This window comes from Seriola dumerili, unplaced genomic scaffold, assembly GCF_002260705.1.
Source record: "Seriola dumerili isolate Sdu_G_001 unplaced genomic scaffold, Sdu_1.0 BDQW01000019.1, whole genome shotgun sequence".
NCBI lineage: Eukaryota > Metazoa > Chordata > Actinopteri > Carangiformes > Carangidae > Seriola > Seriola dumerili.
In genome coordinates, this window is record NW_019174274.1 from 4,913 (window position 1) to 21,057 (window position 16,145).

Below are 16,145 nucleotides of genomic sequence, written 5' to 3' on the forward strand. Positions count from 1 at the left end.
GACAGAAACAGAAGCCCACACTTCCTTTCAAACGATGTACTTTTAGATTGTCAGTGAATCAAATCTAAACGTACGTCACTTTTTGCTCTTAAATGTTTTGAAAGCATGCCACACAGCCTCCCTGTTATCCGTACCCTGCAGGTATCCGTATGGCGTTTGGTTCGGGCTACAGATAGAAAAATACAATCCACCTGTCACCCCTCACACGTGGGACTCATCCAGGTCCAGGTCAACGGGGGAGAGGGGCAGGGGCAACCGGCGAGGCGACCGGCGGGGCGAGGGAGGGGACAGCAGCGGGGTGAGGAGGGGGTTCTCTGTGCCGTCGTCCTCGCTGAGCCGCTGCAGGGTGTTGCTGCGCGGCAGGAGCGCGGTCGTGTCCTCGTCCCCGGGGCTCTCTCTGATCCTGGATGGCCCCGGCGGAGGCGGGGGAAGAAGCGGGGTTGGCGGCAGTGGCGGCGGCGGCGGGGGGCCCGGGGCCGGCGCCGTGCCCAGCACGGGGAGCGGCGGTGGGAGAGGAGAGGAGGTGCGGGATAAGGGGAGAGGGGAGCAGGTTCGGGAGAGGGGCAGCGGGGAGCAGGTTCGGGACGGGGGAGTCGGGGTGGAGGGCCGGGAGATGGAGGGAGGAGGGGAGAGGCTGCTGCGGAGCCCCCACTGCTCTCTCTTCTCCTTGCTGCTGATGGCTGGAGGGACCTGGGAGAGAATAAACCTTTTTTCCTGTGGTTGTTTTTCTTGTTGACATTGCTGAAGAGACAACATTTAAATAGCACTCGTCACTTCGTGTTGTGTTTCTGGATTGAAAGTGGTTTGTTGGGTCAGTTTATCCAAAGTACAACAAACATACATTATTAAACCTCCACTGGTAGATGCACATGCACATTGTTTGTTTTATGTAACAAGATTCTGAGACACGTTTGCATCCCTGAGATTTCTGGCAGTAAAATAACATCTAATATTAATGATCTGAGTTTTAAAATGCATTGGTTACACTACATTTTCTGTTGGTATCTGTCCATATGATTATATATTTAATTAATGTACTGTTTTGGTTTTTTTTAATTGACCATTCAGGTCCCCATGTAAGCAGTAATGAGCCAAAATGTATAGTTTCAGCAGTTACGTACCCACCCCTGCTCCAGTCCTCTCTCTGCCTGTCCTACCTGTGTGTTAGCAGGGCTGTGCAGGTCGGCAGTGACTGTGGCTGAGGAGGCAGAGGGCACTTCCAGCGTGGGGGACTTTGAAGGGGCAGGACTGCCCTTCCTGCCCTCGTCCGGGGGGTCCATAGCGCTGGGGGACGGGGCCTTGCTTATCCCCGCAGACGCCTGCTGGTCTTGATTCTCTGTAAAGGTGACTGACCTCTTTTGGTCTCCGTGCGCTGTGGGCACACACATGCATGCGCACGTGGTCAAAACAAGAGGCGACAGCGCCACAGCTGGCGACTCGCTTACACATCAGCACCACCAAAAGTGGAGAGTGGAGGCAGGGATGGGACAGGAGGAGTAGGCAGGGGGTCGGGAGGGGATGCAAGACAGACATGCAGAGCGCCCTATTGGGTGAGGTTGCAGATAAAAGGGGCGGGCCGTTGCAGGGTGGAGAGGAAGGGTTAAGAGTTGTGTCTCACCTTCACAGTCCAATAAAGTTTCTTTATTTCGAAACATAAGGCATGAGACAGAACAGAGTGAGAAGAGTCAGTTTGGTGGCAGATGGAACAACAAACAACATAGGAACAAAGACAGAGGTGAGTGGGGGAGGACGGCACACAGACATTAAATACAGTATTTTACTGGGAGTAATATGTTTTATGAGTGTAGGTTTGGTTTCCCATGTGCTCGATCTGTAGTGCAGCGTGAGTCTGGCTGTTCGTTTTTCAGTGAGTCACTCATCCTTTTTTTTTTTTTTAAAAATGCAAAACATGTGTTTTCATCCTCACTTATCTACAAACACACGCTCGCTCGCTCGCATTCATTCACCTACAGCACCACACACACACACACACACACACAGGCGAAAGGCACGGTGTGCTGTTACCCAGTGGTTTGTTCTTGGGCTGGATGCTCCTGCGGGTCGTGGAGAGCCGGGCTCCAGATCGACCACGGGGTTCATTCTTCGGAATGGACAGCAGGGGGCGTCGCAGCTGCAGGGGAGACACAGCACAGTGCAGATTGTCAGCTGGCTTCCTTCCATGCATTTTTATGCAAACTGTCATTTCAAACACACTTTTTTGGATAAAAATCACTTATTTTTCACTGCCCGTGTAGTTTGCATGATTTCATTCTCCTACACATTTGTGAGGTTTTTGTTTGTAATCAAATATTTAATCACTCATATTTCTTACCATTAAATGAAGCATATGTATGCATATTATCTTTGCAGTATGTGTGTTGTAAAAATAAAAAAAAAGTGGATGTCCACACCTGTCTGAGGCCACGCTTTCTTCCTAACGGAGGTTGTATCAGGAGGTTCTGTTGGCCCGGCTCACTCTGCACACTGGCAACCCTGGATGAGTTAATCACATGGACACATACACACATTTGCATTGACGCACACGCACGCACGCACACACACACACACACACACACACACACACACACACACACAGAGACACACACACACGAGACACAGAAATACGTAAGCAGGAAGAGAGCGAAAGGGCCACCGCATCCCCCAGCTGTGCTTTGCTTACCGACCACACCTTTGACCACAACAAGATGCCACTGCTATTCTACCCATTCGCTCACTTACACAACACACACAGTATGTTTACGAGACACCCAGTCACAGTGCAGGAAAAACAATGCTGCTATGATTCATACACTGAAAACACAACAGGGGATAGTAGGGGCTGGAGTAGCAACTGACAAAAGAAACTTGTGTACTCATAAGGAAACTGTCTTTTTTCTGTTTTTACTCTTTATTGAATTACTCTACAAATATCAAAATTTTCCCTTCACTCATTTTAAAGTATGAAATATGGATAAGTCAGGTATGGAGTTAGTTTCTTCAAAGCAAAACTGGACCAAGAAAATAACCGTGTCCTTGCATTATGTTGCCACCCCAGTTCCCCCTTGCCCCTACAGATTGGTATCCAGAGTAGGACGCCCAATTTGATCAGTGAGAAGCCTGATAGACACGTAAACAATATGAAACACCATGGCACCAATGGGAGAGAGGCTGACTTTGGTGATGGCACGTCAACTGTAAAGACCACACAGCTGACGGAGGAGAAACAGAGGCAGAGCTCCCTAGCCCCGGGGGCTGATGGGAGTTAGTTTTTTTTTTGTTTTCTTTTGTTTTTTTTTAAGGGGGGGAGGGGCCTGGTTAGGATAGCACAGCAGATGAGCTGAGAAGATGAGGGTCAGTGTGGAGCTCAAGAGGAGGAGAAGGGGGAAGGGGGTTAGGGGACAGAAACAAGGCACACTGGACCCACACAGAAAGAGATACATACAGGTAAGTGGGGGTGGGGGGGTGGGGGGTGACGGGCCAAGGCGATTTGATTGGATGTAGATGAGTGATCAACGGCCAATAGAGGAGGCCGTCCCGAGGCAATGCCCCTCCCACTGGCAGAACAGATGCAAGAACGCACCAACGGGACACACACATAAAGAGGGCCACTGTACCTAGAGAGGTTACCCTCCTGCAGAAGGCCCTGGGACTCATCTAGCACATTGGGTTCACTGTAAAAAGTGGGGTGAAGGGGGAGAACGGGAGTTTAGGGAGTTGTAGTCGAGATCCATCACCACCCAAAGTCCCTGAGCCCCCTTCCTGATGACGGCAGGAAACCAGGGTGTTTTGCTCTGAGCACAGTTAGCCAATCAGGAACAGAACATTCTTACCAAGACACCAAGAGTCTTAGCTACTTCGCAATGCTGCTCTGAGACTGTTGAGCAAAGAACATTATAAATCAACAGAGATATACACAGAAAAAAATGACTGTGGTTTGTGGGATATGACTGGTTGATCATTTTCAAAATATTAATTCTACACATTACATAAACAAGCCAAGACTCGAATCGTACATGAACAAGTTTTTGGAAAATAGAAAACAGACATCTCACTGGTTAGACCTCAGTGGGTGGAGCCACGGTTGCATAAACAAGACCGAGACCTGCTGATCAAAGTAAGCGATGATCCTTCGAGGAAGGTTTTTCCAAAGCCTGCAGTTACAGTGGTGGCCAGCCAGCAACGTTTTTACATACAATACATATTTTATTTATAACTCCCACTTGTCATCACTTGCACATTCTGACTCATCTGGGAAGAATCAGAATGACTGAAAATGGATGAAAGCTACTGATCTATTGACTCCACTTGAGGTTTCACACAGTGAGATTACTTCTGCCTCCACACCAGCTCTACTACGCCACCTACTGGAGAAATAATAAAGGAAAGAAGCTACTCTTGGGGAGGGAGTGTTTCAGTGTGCGTTTTTGTGCACATGCATGTGTCCGTCGGGAATGTCACCTGTGGCTTGGCAGCATGGTGGTGCGGGGGGCCTCGGGCTGCGAGGCGGCTGAGCTGGTGGCGTGGCTGGAGAAACGGCGCTGCGATATCACCCTGGGCAGGAAGGCCTCGTGCTCGCTCACCACGCTGGGGATACTCATGGAGTCGTCTGCAGAGGAAAAAAAAAAGGGCGGAGGGCGGTGAGTTCCGCCCCAGTCTCTGCAAACATCAAATGCGGAAAGAAAACGGGAATGTTTCTGACTTTCTTCCTCGTCCTCGTCGGTGCGGCTGAGTGTGTCTTGGGAGGGTTGGCGCGACGGTTGGCTTTCCTGCTCCCAAACTGTGCCGGTGCCTGTGTTGGAGCGCGACATTGTGGCCAAACTGAGGCGGTAGGCTGATGTAGAGGTACCCACCGTGCTGATGGACGTCTTGCCTTGGTAGGCTGTTGGGTTGGAGGGGGGGGGGGCAGATCAAATAGAAACACACAGGCGTACACATTTAAAAATGTATGTAAGAATATGAAAAAAGCTTTTTGCTTCAGTATTTTTCTGACCGGAGCCGCTGTGCACAGCCTCCTTCAGGATCTTGAGCTCATTGTTGAACTCTGCGAACAGGGAGCTCTTGCAGAGGGGTCGTGGGATGAAGCGTCGCTCCAGCTGGTCTGCGATGTGATGACGGGCTGTAATCTCCTCCTGGGAGTCAGCAGGCTGCGTCAACAACTAGAAAACATGCAGCAGCGAAAGGTGAAACACAGAAAAGGACAATGAAACAAAAAAACACCGGTTAGAACGAGCTGAAGCAATAATCACCGCTCCTTTACCTTGCACTGTATGAATGGTCTCAGCAGGACAAAAATAGGGATACGTGTTCGGACGATGAAGTCGATGAAGTCCCAAAAGGCGAGGCCACCCACCTTCCTCAGAGCCATCTCTTTCACCTGCAGGCTCAGCCGGTACCACTGGTTTCCCAAAGACCGCTCAAAGCAAACCAGCACCACCTTCAGAGCTGCGGAATCACAAGGGATACGATACGTATACGAACAAGAGAAGCACGTATCCTTTATTTATCCTGTTAAAAAAAAAAACGCTATCACATTCATTCATACCCAGATATGCAGCCTGGCTGGTGGACTCGGCTAATCCCTCTCGGCGCAGGTCCTTCCCCGTGTCGCCCGGGGTGGAGCAGTGAGCCGGAGAAGCGTCCAGCATGAAGTTCTTGGTGCGAGAGGTGGAGATGATCCGAGGGGGCAGGAGGATGTTGATGACAGTCTGAAGGAGCAGGAAGATCTCAGGCTGCTCAAGGTGGGGGCTGTCTGCGAAAGAAAAGACACACAGGCAGTGAGACGCAAACCGGCCGGCAAGTGATGCGTCTGCATTTGATTGACTCATTTAATTACAGCTCGTCTCCTGCAAAGACCCATTCATTTCAGGCTTGATTTTTAAGCGGCAAATGACTTTTTAGAATTTCTTATTTATTATGAGATTGGCTTTGTAATCTCACCTACAATCGCAGCAAGCTTTTACCTTTACTTCCAGAACCAACAGTCAGCACAAAGGGAATCAGCAGGTTGAGCAGCATCCCCTCTCGCCTCTCCTGATTGGTGAAAGGCGAGATCACATGACTGAGGGGGAAGTCATCCTTCAAGGCCTAGGATGGGTAAAAAAAAAAACATGGAGGAAGCAAAAGTTTTATTAGGGACACTATATTTAAGGGGGGATTTTTGATGAAGAGTCAGATGATGTTTACCTGGATCTGCAGGGCAACCAGCCGGACCACCGCCGTGCTGAAAGGAAGTGGAGGGGAGAGGTAGGGGCTGAGGTGGAGCAGAGGTAGCCCGTCTGCTACGCTGGAGGGACCAACCACACCCATTACCTGACAACACACACGAATAAACGCTTTAAAAACGGGAGTGACGATGGAATGATTTGCGCCGTTGTGTGTGTGTGTGTGTGTGTGTGTGTGTGTGTGCGTCTGCGTGTGTTTCCGCACCAGGTTGACACAGACGTTGATCAGCGAGCGAAGGTGTGGGAGGAAAGAGATGATTGGCTGTCGCTGCAGGGTCAGGCAGATCCCCTCGATCAGGCTGCTGGCCGCCTCCCACTCCACCTGTCTCCTGGAGAACACCCAACCATACAGCACCAACCCACACCCAAACAAAAGCACATTGTCATGAATTTAAAAAGTGGCTCAAACATAAACACCTCATTCATGTCATTGTGGGATGAGAAAGGAAAAACAAGACGTTGGCACGGAGAAGCTGTTCGTCTTGGTTCAATCTTATCCAATCTAATATTCAGAGCGGAGAATCATATTATCACTCAATATTTCACCACATATAACCATCACCTTTATGGCCATACTAACAGTGAATATTGCGAAGCTCACAAACATAAACAGCTAAACACTGCAGCAACAGATCTTGGTGTGAAGCACACACCTGTGACCAGTGTTCCCTCTGAGCCAGCGGTGTCCATTCTTATGTTCACGGAAGAGGAGGAAGCTGTTTTTTTGGGGGTTTTTGGGGCATTATTTTTTGCTGCACTACAGACTGTTCAACTTGTGGACGAGATATGTTAGGTTGTAAAAATCTGGTTTATCTGTTGCAACAAACCTAAAACTCTAGAGAAAAAACGCTTCATGTACCTGCAATAACCATAATAGGAGTATATTAGCATAGTATTATTATTTTTTCTGAATTTTGTGTATTACCCTGTCTGCTGCATTTTATGTCTGAATAGTAGATAGATAGATAGATAGATAGATAGATAGATAGATAGATAGATAGATAGATAGATAGATAGATAGATAGATAGATAGATAGTAATAATCTAGTTTAGTCTAATTAAAAATGCCCAAGCATGAAAAGACTGTTTGCATGAAGTGCAAGTAGAAACATCTGTCAATGAGTAACGTGTATATAAAATATGATCATTTGCATGTTACATTACACAGATAATAGTGAGGTAAACTAATTTTAAAAAAGGAAAAATAACAACACCTTTAACTGCATTAAGTCTGACAACTTCCTGTGCACAGGCGTTAACAGTCAAACCTGCACCCCTGTATTAGGGGGAACACTGCCAGTGATCCATCGTTAGTACACACATCCACGCCAACCCACGTATGCATTGTAACTCCTCCTGCACACACACACACACACACACACACACACTCACAAGTACCCGCACCTACCACAAAAAAAAACCACACACACACCACAGCAGCACTTACGGTACATCACCCACGAAGGCAGCGCTATAGAGGACAGTGCCAAGAAGCCGTCTATCTACTGTACACACCACGGCACCGGTACAGCACGATACACTCACAGGGAGACGGAGAAAGAAGTGGGATTGTATTCAACAGACCTGGTGCATAATGCCTGTGGGCGAGCGCACCTGAGCGTAGGCATCTTGTGGATCTTGTTGAACATGCGGTCCAGCCTCTTGAGGATGAGGATGAGGGCGGGGCGGACGGCCTCGGACGACCAGTCGGTGATGGGCAGCATCTCCATGATGTAGCGCCGCAGCCCTCGGCTCTCCATGGTCAGGGTGTCATAGGGCGCCAGCTTCAACAGGGCGTGTGCGATCTCTGCCAGCCTGGGAAAGAGACGACATGAACACACCGTGCAAATTAATAGTGCTATTAAAGGTATTTCTTTCCATAACAAATGTAATGCTATGTTTGGGAACAACTCATCACAATTTCTCAAAGCCCAAGCTGACATACTCAAACTGTTTTGAACAGGACGATCAACCTTTATCAACAAATCTGGCAAAAGACGTATTTGAAAGCATCCGTGAGTCAGTCTCATCACCTCATGTGGGACTTGATGTCCAGCAGCTCCAGGGCCGTGACCCGCGGCTCTCCGGCTACGTTCTGCAGGATTTTGAGTCGCGGTCCGCAGTGTTTGTAAAACTCAGTGCAGATGTTCAACAGGGACTCCCGAGGCCTGCGGAACTCCTCCCGGGCGATGCGCTCGTCCAGCTCCTCCCTCGGCATGCCCTGGCCCTCCTCCAGTAGGTGGAGGTTGTCCCTGGGAACGTGAACGGTCTTTCAGATTTCTGAGCACCAGAATCTGGGACTGACTCAAGTGGAATTAAATCAACAAACTCCTGACCTTGTGTTGACCCCTCCTGACATTGCGTGGTTAGCCGTGGTGCCTCCCTTGTGGCCCTGATCACAGCGGGACATCTGCGGGGCCGTCATGGGCCTGTGGAGGAGGTGTGGATAAATTATAAAGGTTGTAAACATCTAAAAAAAAAAAAAACACATCACCTCCAGCTACCACGGGTGCAAAAATTTCCATCTGGATGACCTTGTTAGAGCCTCTGAGCTGTAGAGGAGCGCCTGCAGTGACGTGGCCAGGGCGGCGATGGCGGCAATCTCGTCCCTGGCGACGGAAGCCGATTCCATCGTAACCGTGTTGCTCTTCAGTTTCTGGAGGAAGCAGGGAACCAACGCCTCCAGCACCATCAGCATCTGGAGACTGCGGGGGATTAAAGCAGACTGTTAAGATGATAGAAAATGGTGCTGTCGTAGAAAAAGCTGTAGGTGCAGGAGAAGAAGAAGAAGAAGAAGAAGAAGATGGACAAACGATCCGTGATGCAGAGTGTGTTTCCAATACCTCCTGAAGGATTCAGGGGCGTAGGCAACCACGGTGACACACAGCTTGATGGCCTCGCTGATAGAAAAGGCCAAGTCCTCATTACCATAACAGAAATCTGCAAAAAAAAAAAAAATATATATACATATATATAATTTTTAGAGCTTCTCATTAATAATAAATGTTTAATTTTTAATGGCTGGTTTCTGGGCTTCAAAATTAAATATAGAATTGCTGAGTTTCCCCAAAAGCATCATAAACGAATGGTACTACAACTGTGCTTTGAGGTAGTGGACAACAGTGACCCTGAAATTGAAGTGGTCCATCTACCTGTGGTCACGTGTGCCTGAGGTGACTGACAGTTTACCTAGAGAGCGCAGAGGTTTCTCAGCCTTGACCAGCTCCAGAGCGTCCAGGGCGTCCTGGGTCTCACCCTCCAGAGAGACCAGCAGGTCAAACAGACACTGGGCTGACACTCCTTAGACAGACCCGTACTGGCTGACTGGTCTGCGGGGGGGGGGGGGGGGGGGCGGGGGCGGGAAACAAATGTAGAGAGAAATTTATTTAAGCCAGGCATATGGGAATATAAAAACATAGCAAAGCTTAAAAAAAAAAAAGTCTTACAGTGAATTCTAGCAGCGGAGCCACGCTCGCAAACAGCTGCAGGATGAAGGGTTTGCGGTGGAGGATGTAGAACTGCCGGCAGCAGAACTCGATGCCCTGCCTCAGTAAAGGGTTGCTCTCGTAGTCGGCATAGACCTGTCACAACAATACAGAGCGTACATGTGTTTCTGTCAGCATATATCACGCTCTTTTTTTTTCTTTTTTTATGCCAGCTTTTCCAACTCAGCCAATCAATAATATAATAAAAAAAAAGCATAATTTTACTCTCATTCTTTTAATTTCTGGTGCTTCCACTGTTTGTTTTTTTTCATTTGCAAATGCACATTAAAACTGCCTAGTGTCTTGCATTTTTCATAAGGTGGAGGTGGAGAGAGGCTTAACTTTAAGAGCTGAATGCCTGATAACTATGCTAACTGATAAACAGCACAGGGTGGGAGAAAGAAGAGGGAAGAGTAGGATATATCACCTCAGGTGGCCGCAGACAATTTAAGTCTCATCCTACTAGTGTACACTGTCATTAGGCCCAATGTACTGTATGTCAGCGGCAGTGTAATGACACCAAACAACAATAGGAATTCATTTCAGAGTCCTGCAGCGTTGGTAACAGCTTGGGTGTAGGACACGCGTATCTATACCTGCAGCATGGTGGGCAGGATCCACTGGTAACCGCTCAGAGAGAAGAGATGGTTGAAGTGTACGGCGGTGTTGATGGCGGTCGCTGTGTACTGCCTGAGGAGGGCGCTGTCCTCCGGGTGCAGCAGCAACGCCCCGTTGAAGACGTTGAGGAACAGCATCATCTCGTCGCCCCACGGGTACTCACTGGGCATGCCCAGAAACATTTCCTCCAGCAGCTTGATCCACAGCACCTTGTGGAGGGTGTCCAAACCAAACAGCTCCTTACCTGAGAGATCAGGGTTAAAAACGCCAAAGTATATATAAAAGAGTGTTTTTATGTAAGCGTGTGATGATACAGTTGGAGTCTGCCTCACCCTGTGGGTCATTGAACAATGAGAACTCTGCATCGATGGCAGTTCGTGGGAAGGAGGGCAGGCGGAGGAGGTCTTCCTGCAGCAGGGAGACGTGGGATTGCTTGTGCACGGCTGGCATGTGCTGCGTGAGGGAGATGAGGAAGAGGACCCGGCCGACCTCCTCTAGTTTACGGGAAAACACCTAGAAGAAAGGAACAGAGGAGGCGAAAAGGAAACAGAACGAGTCTTCTACTTCTCCCCCGTGTCACTTCGATGGTGCGCCATTTCATAGTGGCTTAATTGTTCATTTTCAAAATCGTCCAAACCTGCTTCTGGATGAGCTCTTGTCCTCTCTCAGGCAGCATGTGGACCAGGTTGAGCTGTGGAGACACTGACCTCCGGAAGGGGTAGATGTCTCTTACATATGTCTACAGGAAGGTGGATAGCAATATCAAATGGAAACTGTTCAAAGAAAAATATCTTCAAAACCAGGAAGAGCTAGTCTCTGCTACAAGTCCTACAGTAAAAGTAATGCTGCTGTCCACCTACCTTGGAATAATGGATGAGGTTCCATCGTTTGTCCATGAGGAAGTAATGGGCAGATCTGGCCTCAGGGATGTTGAAAAATTCAAGACACTCCTGGTTGGAGGAAGAGGAGACGTCATCAGCTTCCCTCATTAGTCGACTTACGCTCACGTTAATATTTAGTCGTACTCCAGATCATTTATATTTAGCAACGGCGAGAGACGCGCACACACCCAGATTCCCAAACCCTGACTACAGGATGTAAACGAAGCGTCTGAGTCCAGCCCAGCGTCCTCACCTTCAGCAGCGCTTCAAACTGAGTGTCTTCGTGGACCGGCAACTGCGTCGGGATGTCACACTCGTTCTGCCCGTGCACCACCAGCGTTTTGGTTCCTGCGTTGACAAAGACACGAGGAAATCTCTTGTCGTGTTTTGACACCGGTGTTACGTCATTAATGCTTTCAGGCAGTATCGGTGAGTTCACCTGGCATGGATGCGGTGACCAGCAGTTTGACCTCGCACTGCTCCTTCTTCATGGTCTGCTTCAGGTCCTTGAAGAAGAGCCCCTCCACGTAGCCGACCACCTCCCACAGGAAGGTCAGTGTGGCCGAGATGGCGTCCATACCCCACTCGCAGGGAGTCCGCACAAAGTACATGATCAGCCCCACCTAAGGGGAGGAGATTTGATTATGGGAATTGATGAAAGTTTGAAAGGTAATGAAGATAAATAACTTACATGAAACTATAAGTAAAAAGTAGCTGAGTTCTTTCTGTTGCCTTACCAGGTAGTTGAAGAGGATGTGAGAAGTCTGGGCTGGCAGATCTCCAATGTTGAGCAGGAGCTTCCTCAGCATGTACATCAGCTCATCCTAACATCACAAAGAAATTCAAGCGATGTCGCATTTTACATTTTCCCATTCTCAGCTTGCGGTGCGTGTGTGTGTGTGTGTGTGTGTTTGCCTACCTGTCTGTTGCTCACTGTCAGTTTTTCCAGGAAGTGGCGAAGAACCAGGGCTGGATCTTCAATCAGGCAGTTCCAGAGGATTTGCTGGGCCACAGCACTCACTAGAGGAAACATTAGAGAAAAACACTACAAATACCATGAACAGGCCTCGCATTTGGAAAGGAGGCACATTAGAAATAAAAGAATCTATTATCTACAGTCTATTATTATTACATTGGGTTTGAAATTGTGATGATAAAATCTTTCATCGTGTGCAATCGATCTCTTATTCCCACATTGAATCTAAAGATAAACTTTTTTTTGTGTGTGTGTGATGACACCTACCAGCCACGCCATCCTCTCGAACCTCTCCATCCTCCATGAGGTGCACTATTGGTAGGACGGCAGCACAGATGCATGCTGGGAAGACAGCTTGGGGCGGCTGTAGCATGTGGTGAGTAGGAGTGTGTTCTGTTGTGTTCTCTTCATCTGACAAAAAAAATAAATAAATAAAAATGAACAAATAAAAATTCTCAGTGTCCACGAAGGAAGATAAGCACGAGTTTTATTTATTCATTCTTTATGTTCAAACCTTCAGCGCTGGCCAGTGAGCGGACAGACCACACGGAGCCCCGGCGGAAAGAGTAGTTCCTGTGGGAGTTGCTGGAGGCGCAGGACGGGCTGACAGACAGACGGCGTGATGCCAGGTTCACCACTTCTTCTGCTGGCGGGATCAACGTCCGACACGACCAGTACAGATACATGGGGAAAAAGAACATACCGTCAAGGGTACAGAGGTGTCAGCAGCTTTTGCCAGTTCCCATCAAACTTCCGGCAGACATCCGTACGTGTGTGTTTCTGTACAATATGCGCTTTGTGTGCCTGGTAGCCCCACCTTCTTCCTCCTGCTCAGGCGGCGGGCTGCACGTGGGCTCGTAGCACGCCTCCTGAGCCACGGGGATGGCCGTGATGATGCTGGCCTCGCGGCCCAGACGCCGCTTCTCTTCCTCCTGCTGCAGATTCTTCAGGATGTGCTCGGCTCGCTGGTGGGAGCGCGACACCGCCCGTGCTGAGAAAGATTTCTGAAAGGGGGGAGGGGTGGGGGGAGGCGGGGTTGGGAGGGGAGGGGAGGGGGATGGGGGTGGCATGGAGGGTGGCGTTGGATCAAACAGCACCGAGGTAGAACAGCGGGTGCAGACATACAGAAGATTCAGAATGAGGGAATGCACAAATTAAAACCAAACTGACAGGGTAAATCTGTCAGGAAAGTGTGTGCACATCTATTCTAGGCTTACGGTTACATCTGAGGAGCATTTTGGAATGTAAAATGACTGGACAACACATTAATACAGTAATTCTCCTAATGCCACCCCGAGCATCATGAAGAACACTGTTGAAGTATCGAATAGGAAAGATTTCAATCATGACAAATTGTGACACAAATAAATGTATTCAGACTGGAATTTGGAGAATTTACTGTATATTGTGTACAGTAAATGCCTCACACCATTCCCACGAGTGCTCATATACATACATATCCAAATAAGCTGAACACATGATATGAAAAAACACGGCAAAGTCATTCTCATCTAATGACCATGCATCAACAGCACAACACACACAAAATGTCTGAATGTCCGATGCATGCTGTTATTTTTTTTCCCCCTTACAATCAGAGCAAGTATTAGAATAGTGTGAGTGTGGTGTTGTATCACTGATCAAGATGCAGCTATCTGAAATGACCCATGAAACTACCCCAGATTCTGATCCATGATGAAAATCTACAGCTCCCAATGGCCTAAAAAACACTCAATGGAGAAAATTTTCCCTCCTGTCTTTAATGATCTGAGGTAACAAGATGCATCAGCACAAACATCCGGGCAGAAATACCAACTTACTATGGTATGGACTGACTGAATTAATGTGGAGTACTAAAAACAAAGACAGTCGATAGATAAATTATATAACATGTGCTCGCAGGTCGTCATCAAAAATCTATAAAACATATTTTGATAATCATGCTTCTTAACAAAAAAGAGAAGAAAAGTAAAAGGAAACACCAAGAAATCTGTTTCACTACTTGCAATGACCACTCTGACCTTAAAAGTGTGTTACAAATATTTTTCTTAAACTAGCAGATTTCTTGGTGCAGTTGTTCACATTACACTTGCATAGCAGTAACAAATGTGACTTAAAGCAGTCTAAAGTGCATCTGTGTCTGATTGTGGTCTATTGTGAGGTTGAGCTGTGGTTCAACTGGATTTAAAGGGTTCCTTCACCCAAATTACAAAAAAAACAAAACATTTAGTTACTTATCATTCATTTGATCTGAAGCATGCTGATAGTTTTGATTTAATTTGTCCACATTTTGAGCTATCTGAGATTTCTGCCTCCAATTAGTGGCACACGCTGAATTTCAGTTACATTTAAACATGCCTAACAGTACTTAAGCATAGTTGTACTTTGAGCTAAACGCTAACGTCAGCATGCCAACATGCTCACTATGACAATATGTTGATGATGCACAGAGATCATTTTTTTACCATCTTAGTTTAACGATCAGAACTAAGCGCTAATCGCCTACTGAGGCTATTACAATTCATCCTGATGGAGACACAGAGAGTGTCGGTGCCAAATGTCGTGGCAACCCAAAACAGTTCGACAAGAGATTTCATTTAAAATTTGCAAATGTCAACGGTGGCGCTACAGCGAAAGCCGGAGGATCACAAAAGTGAGTAGGTTACATCTTCTGGAAACCATGAATGTCTATGCAAAAATGTCATGGCAACCCCCCCCCCCCGGGGCAAATTAAATAAAAGCAATCTGCATTGTAGATATTGCGATCAAACATGCTTTTTTTTGGGTGAACAATCCCTTTAATTTTGCAGCGCACAGCATTAAATTTACACTGAATCTAAAGCAACCTGACCACCCAACCCAGGTCAGGTTGTTTGTGATGTCACATCCACAGGTGCATTTGAAAGTCAGTATGATTCACATATTATGTACGTTAACTACACCTCGAAGTCCAAGCTGATTCAAAAGTAATAATAATAATAATTATAATAAGGTCAGTGTTTCTGATGCATTCAATATAAAACATATTACTATTTTCTATTTGTATAAGTAAGTAATAGTAAAGTAAGTTAGTAAATGTACTGAATGCATAAGGCAACTCATATAAACAGGGCTCAGACTTACAGACTGATCTTCATTGATTGGGTCCTGGACGCTGCCAGTGTTCTGGGGCACCCAGGGGGGGTCGAATATGGGGACACAGGGCATGCCCAGTATAGGAGATGGCAGAGTGAAGTTGATGCTGGGTGGAGGAATCTGAAATAAAAGACAAATGTAGTACAACACGGGTCAAAGTGAGACGAGAGGACAACTTTCCTTTTTGTGGATGTAGAAACATGACAATATGATTATTCCGGACCTTAAAGATCTGCTGGGCTCCTTCCTCCATGCGAGGCCACACCTGGTAGCGGAAACGCCACAGTGTGTAAAACTTCAGGACGGAGTTGATGCGCTGGCAGGCCTCCTGGTGCTGGAACTCGGCCATCATCATTTCGGTCACCGCGTCGGGGACCTTTACGGCGCACAGAAGGAACATGGCAGCTGGAGGGGAGTAAAAAGGGCAAAGGCGAGGACATGAAAAAAGAGGCAGGGATGGAAAGGGCAGGAAAAATGTGGTTGAGGAGAGATTATGACGGAGGGCAAAAAAGAAATAGGAGAAAATGGAGACTGATAGAATAAAATGTCATATGTGTTTTCATAATTTAAACTTCTGAACACTTATAAACTCTGATGGGCACATTAACCTCAAGAGGCAACCCACGGGTCACCGACACTCAGCCTGACGGCCGACTCACCAGCCGCGGCCGCCATGTGTTCGTCCACGCTCAGCAAGAGCTCCCAGGCCGCAGGCTGGACGTCTCCGTACATGTCGTCGGTCAGGATGGGAGCCGCTTTGATCAGTAGCGAAAGCGGAGCCGGAGACAAGCTCATCACCTGAAAGAAACATGAACCATTAAATAAAAAG

At 47.6% G+C, this 16,145-nt stretch overlaps 1 protein-coding gene across 1 annotated transcript in view; it reads right to left on the reverse strand.

The window, feature by feature from the left end:
- Positions 1-201: 201 nt before the first annotated feature.
- The window catches only part of unc80 (unc-80 homolog, NALCN channel complex subunit), a 38,991-nt gene continuing 23,047 nt past the window's right edge, over positions 202-16,145 (reverse strand). The window contains 36 exon segments of the mRNA XM_022761841.1: positions 202-690; positions 1,158-1,372; positions 1,619-1,639; positions 2,026-2,131; positions 2,412-2,493; positions 3,615-3,671; positions 4,459-4,606; positions 4,700-4,879; positions 4,991-5,156; positions 5,216-5,442; positions 5,543-5,749; positions 5,961-6,084; positions 6,184-6,309; positions 6,427-6,550; positions 7,806-8,036; positions 8,255-8,473; positions 8,558-8,650; positions 8,756-8,926; positions 9,065-9,161; positions 9,411-9,524; positions 9,527-9,545; positions 9,668-9,802; positions 10,303-10,568; positions 10,657-10,837; positions 10,962-11,063; positions 11,185-11,274; positions 11,459-11,553; positions 11,645-11,828; positions 11,943-12,029; positions 12,125-12,225; positions 12,449-12,592; positions 12,696-12,827; positions 12,999-13,185; positions 15,305-15,436; positions 15,540-15,721; positions 15,976-16,114. Coding sequence (XP_022617562.1) covers positions 202-690; positions 1,158-1,372; positions 1,619-1,639; positions 2,026-2,131; positions 2,412-2,493; positions 3,615-3,671; positions 4,459-4,606; positions 4,700-4,879; positions 4,991-5,156; positions 5,216-5,442; positions 5,543-5,749; positions 5,961-6,084; positions 6,184-6,309; positions 6,427-6,550; positions 7,806-8,036; positions 8,255-8,473; positions 8,558-8,650; positions 8,756-8,926; positions 9,065-9,161; positions 9,411-9,524; positions 9,527-9,545; positions 9,668-9,802; positions 10,303-10,568; positions 10,657-10,837; positions 10,962-11,063; positions 11,185-11,274; positions 11,459-11,553; positions 11,645-11,828; positions 11,943-12,029; positions 12,125-12,225; positions 12,449-12,592; positions 12,696-12,827; positions 12,999-13,185; positions 15,305-15,436; positions 15,540-15,721; positions 15,976-16,114 — 5,373 coding nt within the window.